The 6,000-nt window shown below is 35.8% G+C and overlaps 1 protein-coding gene and 1 long non-coding RNA gene across 6 annotated transcripts in view; one reads left to right on the plus strand and one right to left on the minus strand.

The window, feature by feature from the left end:
- zeb2a (zinc finger E-box binding homeobox 2a) overlaps positions 1 to 6,000 on the minus strand; it is a 64,909-nt gene that overhangs the window by 8,175 nt on the left and 50,734 nt on the right. For all 5 annotated transcript variants that reach the window (XM_016469641.1, XM_016469643.1, XM_016469642.1 and 2 more), the window contains 3 exons: positions 2,511 to 2,579; positions 746 to 934; positions 82 to 296 (listed from right to left, as the gene is read on the minus strand). In XM_016469641.1, the coding sequence (XP_016325127.1) occupies positions 82 to 296; positions 746 to 934; positions 2,511 to 2,579 (473 nt within the window). The remainder of the gene's footprint in view (positions 1 to 81; positions 297 to 745; positions 935 to 2,510; positions 2,580 to 6,000) is intronic.
- LOC107675350 (uncharacterized) overlaps positions 2,194 to 6,000 on the plus strand; it is a 9,503-nt gene continuing 5,696 nt past the window's right edge. The window contains exon 1 of the long non-coding RNA XR_001632590.1: positions 2,194 to 2,204. This is a non-coding gene — a long non-coding RNA (uncharacterized LOC107675350). The remainder of the gene's footprint in view (positions 2,205 to 6,000) is intronic.

The raw sequence follows: 6,000 nt of genomic DNA on the forward strand, positions 1-6,000 counted from the left end.
ATGAACCCAGATTTCTATAATACTAAAAAAGCATGAGGAAGTAATGAGTGTGGGTATGGATTGAGGTGGGCCTCGTCTCACCTGATCACTGGCAGGCTTATGTGTGGCCATATGGCGCTCTAGCTGGGTGCGGTGGGCGAAGGTGTCACTGCACAGAGGACAGGGGAAGCTCTCATCGTTTTTCTCATGTCGGTACTTGATATGCTCCTTTAGGGAGGTCAGCCGCTTGTAGCCCCGGTCACAGTAGGGGCAGGTCAACAGTTGGGCAAAGGCATCTGGCGTCCTCAGTGCCAGATCTGGGCAAAATTGAAATTGAGTGAACACAGTGAAGGAGGAGGGATTGAAAAAAAAAACAGCATAAGTAGTACAAACAGTTCCCATATGAGGCTATGGGATAACGATAGGTAAAGCACTGCATTCAGTTATGTGAAACAGCAAAATATGCTATTCATTTATATCATTCAAATAGCATTAGCAAAAATATTTTATAAACTAAATATATGCATTTTGTCCACACAAGTTAATATGTAAAATAAAATAAAAATTGTAATAAATGTACATCATTTGAAATAAAAAAAATATTTCTTACAGGCCATGAAATGATTTTGCATTATTTTTATTAAATACATTTTTTGAACCTTTGACAATATAACATAATAAGGTTATTAAATGAATTTCTAATTGCATTTGGTGCTTACTGAGTCTTAATGTTGGATGATATTTGTATGCATAGTTTAATGCCTACCATTTTCATTTTCATCTTGTCCATTGGCCTCTGGCGTGTCCAGTCGTGTACCCTCCTCTGGGTCCTCTGGGTAAATAATAACAGTATCCTGCAGGTATTCCGCAATGCTCGCTGCATGTCCCTCGCTGTCATCCAGTTTCCTCTTGGCAAAGAAGCTTCCCAGCTCTGAAGAGGCATCAATACCCTTAACTGCACAGAGGAAGTGGGGAGAAAAAGCACAAATGAATCCAGTGGTTGATGCTCAGTGTCACTGGAAAGGACCAAGCTGAACATTAGGACACTGGCCACTCTAAGTGTGATGTAGTGGAGACTAAACCATTAGAAGGACTTTCAAGGTGGAAGTATTTATTTAAGTTACAACATAATGGCCACTTCAAAGACTAATTGGAGCCAGCTTGATCATCAAGCGCTCTTTAAGCATCCTCTTGCATGTTTGAAAAGGCTTTAAACATTTCCAGCATTATGGGTAATTGGGTTATATGGCAATTAGGCGTGCCAGGGTAACTGATCTCACTTTGTATTGCTCATCGTATACATAAAATTGAACCCAATAATCTAATTATAGATCATGTGTTACGTGTAATTGCACAGAACAAGATTTTAAACGTGATTTTCGTAAACAATAGGTTTTTGGATGAAATACTTAAAGATACTGACAGGATAAATAGACAACTGCGCCTTACAAAACGTATATATTTCTATATGTAAAAAAATGAGGTAATGTGGGTAGATAACTAATAACATGACAAAAGTTATTCTAAATCATACTTTTTCTTTAGATGACTGGAAATTAGGTAAGCAAATGAAAATGTTATTGTTTCCTTGTAATCAATTTGAAGGTACATGGACTGAACAAATTTGATTTTGCCTTTAAACTCAATTTAGCTGCAAAATGTGATTTGCCATGCACTCGCGCTCAACTTAAAAATGTTTACTTTCCATCTCCCATAGAGTCACATGAGGGAGCATTATCTCACATGCTCACATGTGTGCCAAGCATGCGTTTACTTATAGTTTTAAGAGATGTTAAACTCTTACATACACTGTAAAAAAAATCTGTAAAATGTACGGTAAAAAAACGGCAGCTGTGGTTGCCGGAATTTTACGGAAAAAAATACGGTAGCAACATTTTAGGTTTTACGGTTTTAACTTAAATTTACACGTCACATGATGTACCAAAGCCCATCACAAGTAGCTTTTAAATAATAGCATATATAGAAGGTGCACAGTGTCATTCACACAAACACTAAACACCATCATAGTAACACACATGAAACTGAAATAATGCAATAAACATTAATTTAACAACATTAGGTGTAACATACAACCCTAATATACAAAACTGATAAGAAAAAAACTAAGAAGAAACAGTTATTTCAACAAAAAAACATCAAAATTTAAATGTAACGCAGGGAATTCTGGGAATGTCAATTTACGGTTATTCACTGTAAATTATACGGTCTTTTTCACTTCCAAAAACGGTATCCTACCATAAAATTACATGTAATGTCCAATACAGTTTTTCACGTATATAGTAGGGGAATTTACCGTTAACCATATAACAGGTTTTTACTGTAGCATTTTTACAGTCTTTTACCGTTAAATTCACGGTCATTTTTTACAGTGTAGGAAACATCTCATAATGAATATGTTCAAGATTTGGTGTCTTGAGTAGCACTTGAAATCGTTGACCCAACTCTTGAAATTTAGTTATTTATTGTGTATCTATGCATGAATATTTCAATATATTGTGAAGTTATCTCACCTGTACCATTTCCAATTCCATGAAGAGAGATGTCAGGGCTCATGGGGTTGTACTCAGCTTTTTGCTCCTCTGTAATAAGAGAAAACACCCTGTTTAATGATCATCATAACTAGAACAAAAACAATTCAGCTGCAAATCATCTGTCATTATCAGTTCACTTTTAATTAACATGTTTAATGTATGTTAAAGTGTAATTAAAGGAGATAAATGTGACAGCACATTCAAAGGAAAAAGCACAACGATAGAGAACATCCTACACATCAGGAAGAGTTGTATCTCAAACATGTTGACAGCAGCTCAGAGAATGATTTGCTTCTCTTAAGAAATCATGTCAAGGTATTTAGGGAGGAGAGGAGGGTGGTCTGAGAGAAGTTTGCTCATATACTGCAGCTATTGTTTGTTCCTCCTCCTCCCCCTCATGTGACCTTGTATTGGCAGTCACAAGTATCATAAGCTTCCCTCACAAAAGGAGGATATAAAGCACCACTTACACCAGAAAAGCAGGGGGAAAACAAGGGTACTCAAACCTCCTGACACACACACATGCTTCCACTGCATTAGTACTGTTTAATTTCAAAACTCCCTTCCACTTCCTTCCTCATTATCTAAGTATGACAACTGAGAGAGCTTCTGAAAGTCGACGAATTATTTCACTTTTCACCACATTTAAGAGATGTCTTTCAAAGCAGAGTTTGAAATCATTGTGAGAGCAATGCTTCTTGAAGGGATGTTTTGAGCATCAAAAGCTTTAAAAGACTTGGACGTGTTTCATTGAACAAAGTTTTAATGAAACAAGGGGGCTTGCCTTCGTGAAACTCCTTCCTGATGAAATTGTCTCCTTCTGCACTGTGTAGATAAAAGTGCAAGGCCTGGAGTCAGTGAAAATACCCTCCTGAGTTCTCAGCATTGTGCTTTCCTTTGAGGTACATTAGCTTAAAACTTCTTTGGGAGGTTTAGCAATTAGTTGTATTAGCATGGGGATATTTTAATGTCATACAAAGGACCGAACATCATGTGTGGTGCGACAAAAACCTTGTTGAAGGGAAGCCAAAATGGTATCGGAGATTAATTTAGAGTAAATCAATGTACTGTGTATGAATGACAGAAATACAGTTTCCTCGAGTGGCAAAATGGCAACTACATTAGAGTCTCAGTTCTGCTTGTGGTAGCTGCAGGCCCCATGAGGTAACGGTGTGATTTTAACCAATGCAACACAGAAGTTCCATATCTCTTTAGGTGAACAATTAAATTATATTTTGTTTCAGTACTCAATTTGACGTGGACCTATTTCAAATGAGTTTGTAAATATGCTTGCAAATACTGGAGCTACAGTACAAGTGCTGATACTGCTATACAGTGTAGCAAAACAAGTACTTTACATTCTTTTCAGACCCAGAAAAACTGATTTTGTGATTTTTTTTTTCTGTCATTACATTGTTTGGACTGGAGCATAAGAAACAAATGGGAGAAGTAGTCTAAGAATGAGAGTAAAAACTTAGCAACATTTCTTTTCAACATATTATTTTGTGTCTTGTAATAAATAAAGTAGTGTCCAGAAGACTTTTAATTTAAACCTGGAAACAAAGTTTTAGGACTTGTGAAAAATGTAAAGCAAAGAAAAGTTAAGATGTAAAATCACACTTTATGTAAGATATGTGACCCTGGACATATGTGTTTGTTATGATAGGACAACATTTGGCCAAGATACAACTATTTGAAAATCTGGAATCTGAGGGTGCAAAAAAATCTAAATATTGAGAAAATCGCCTTTAAAGTTGTCCACTTAAGACTGGTTTTGTGGTCCAGGGTCACATATATTTAATACATTGATATATACAGTACCACTAAAACTATAGGGTCAGAAAGTTTTTGTATGTGTGTGTGTGTGTGTGTGTGTGTGTGTGTGTGTGTGGATGTATTTTTGCTACAAATATACCCCAGCGACTTAAGACTGGTTTTGTGGTCCAGGGTCACATATATTTAATATTTAATTTAGTGTTTAACTTTATTCAGTTTCTGTATATTTCTTACTTGCTAAAGGGCACAGGTAGTTGAATATGACATTTATTCACTTTAAGTTATTTTTAAAAGTCTAATAAATGTTAAAATTGATAGCTCTCAATTATAGCTACTGTAATGTTGAATGGCAATGGTTAAATATTAGGGGGGAAAAAAATATTTTCTAGAGACATCAGTTGTATTGGTATCAGTGATGCTCACCTTCAGACAGAAAAAAATGCCACTAAACAAAAATTTTAAAATATGCTGTCTTTATGTTGTTTCTACATTAATTTGAAGATTGAATGTGAAATTATTGCAATATAAAAGTATTCAAAACTTTAATGTTAGGTGGGATTAATCGCGATTAATTTCAGAAAAAAATCCTAACCCTAACCCCCCAAATAAGATAATACAGTATATGGCAACATTAGTAACTGATGGGCATACATTTCTACTGTATGTACAATCCTATGCAAAGATTTACATTGAGGCAGTTCTGAGTAAACACCCAGAAACTGCAGCATAAATTTAACACCACCACATGTTAGTTGTCAACTTGTACGGCAGTTGTTTTTAGTTATCCAAAAAAAATATTATGGAGAGGCGACTTAAATAGTTATTGTTGATAAGTACCTTTAATGGAATGATCTTTGAACATTACATTGCGTAGTAGCTGTAACAAGCTTACATGACAGAAAAATAGTTCGTGATTATTAATATTAATAAATGTAATCATTTATTTAACATTGCTGCCTTTTATCATATCGCTGTTGCCGCAGCTTGCATCATGCCTAACAACTGTGATAAAATCTGCAACGTATGATCTTGCTTATTGCTTTGTATTTGGTTCTATTGTAAACTAATCAAAAAAATTGGTTCAAATGAAAACTGTGTTTCTCTGTTCTGTGTTAAAACTCAAGTTTTAATGAGAAAACATTCAAACACACACACACAATCACAAGCTGCTCTCAGTGGGAGAACAGGCCTCATTGTGCTTCCCACTGTGTTGACTGACTAAAGCATGTGCTGGTCAACAGCTGCTCCAGTTGCCTGCCCGCAACCCCCATAACACCTTTATCCAGCTCACTTTTTCTGTCTGTAAGTCTCTCTATCAAACTCAGTGTCTCCGTCTTCTCCTTTGACATCTTCCTGACAAGTGTGCAGACGTGGACGTGCACTTGCGGCAGCTGTGTCACCCTGCAGTGCAGCTGTCCGTCTCTGATCCGTTCCATCAGTGTTTGATACTGCTGCAGATCTTCATAATGTAGTTAGTATCACTAGTACTTATTGCTTATACTAGGGTTAAAGGGATAGTTCACTCAAAAATGAAAATCCTGTCATTTTGTTCCAGACCAGTATGGCTTAATTTCTTTTGGGACACACAAAAAAAAAAAACATTTTATTATTTTTATTTTTATGTCTATGCAATTAAATTAAATGGATCTAAAGTGTTTTGATGGCAATTTTAGTTTTTTTTTTTTTTTTTTTT

The sequence above is a fragment of the Sinocyclocheilus anshuiensis genome, unplaced genomic scaffold (assembly GCF_001515605.1).
Source record: "Sinocyclocheilus anshuiensis isolate Anshui unplaced genomic scaffold, SAMN03320099.WGS_v1.1 scaffold656, whole genome shotgun sequence".
Classification (NCBI taxonomy): domain Eukaryota; kingdom Metazoa; phylum Chordata; class Actinopteri; order Cypriniformes; family Cyprinidae; genus Sinocyclocheilus; species Sinocyclocheilus anshuiensis.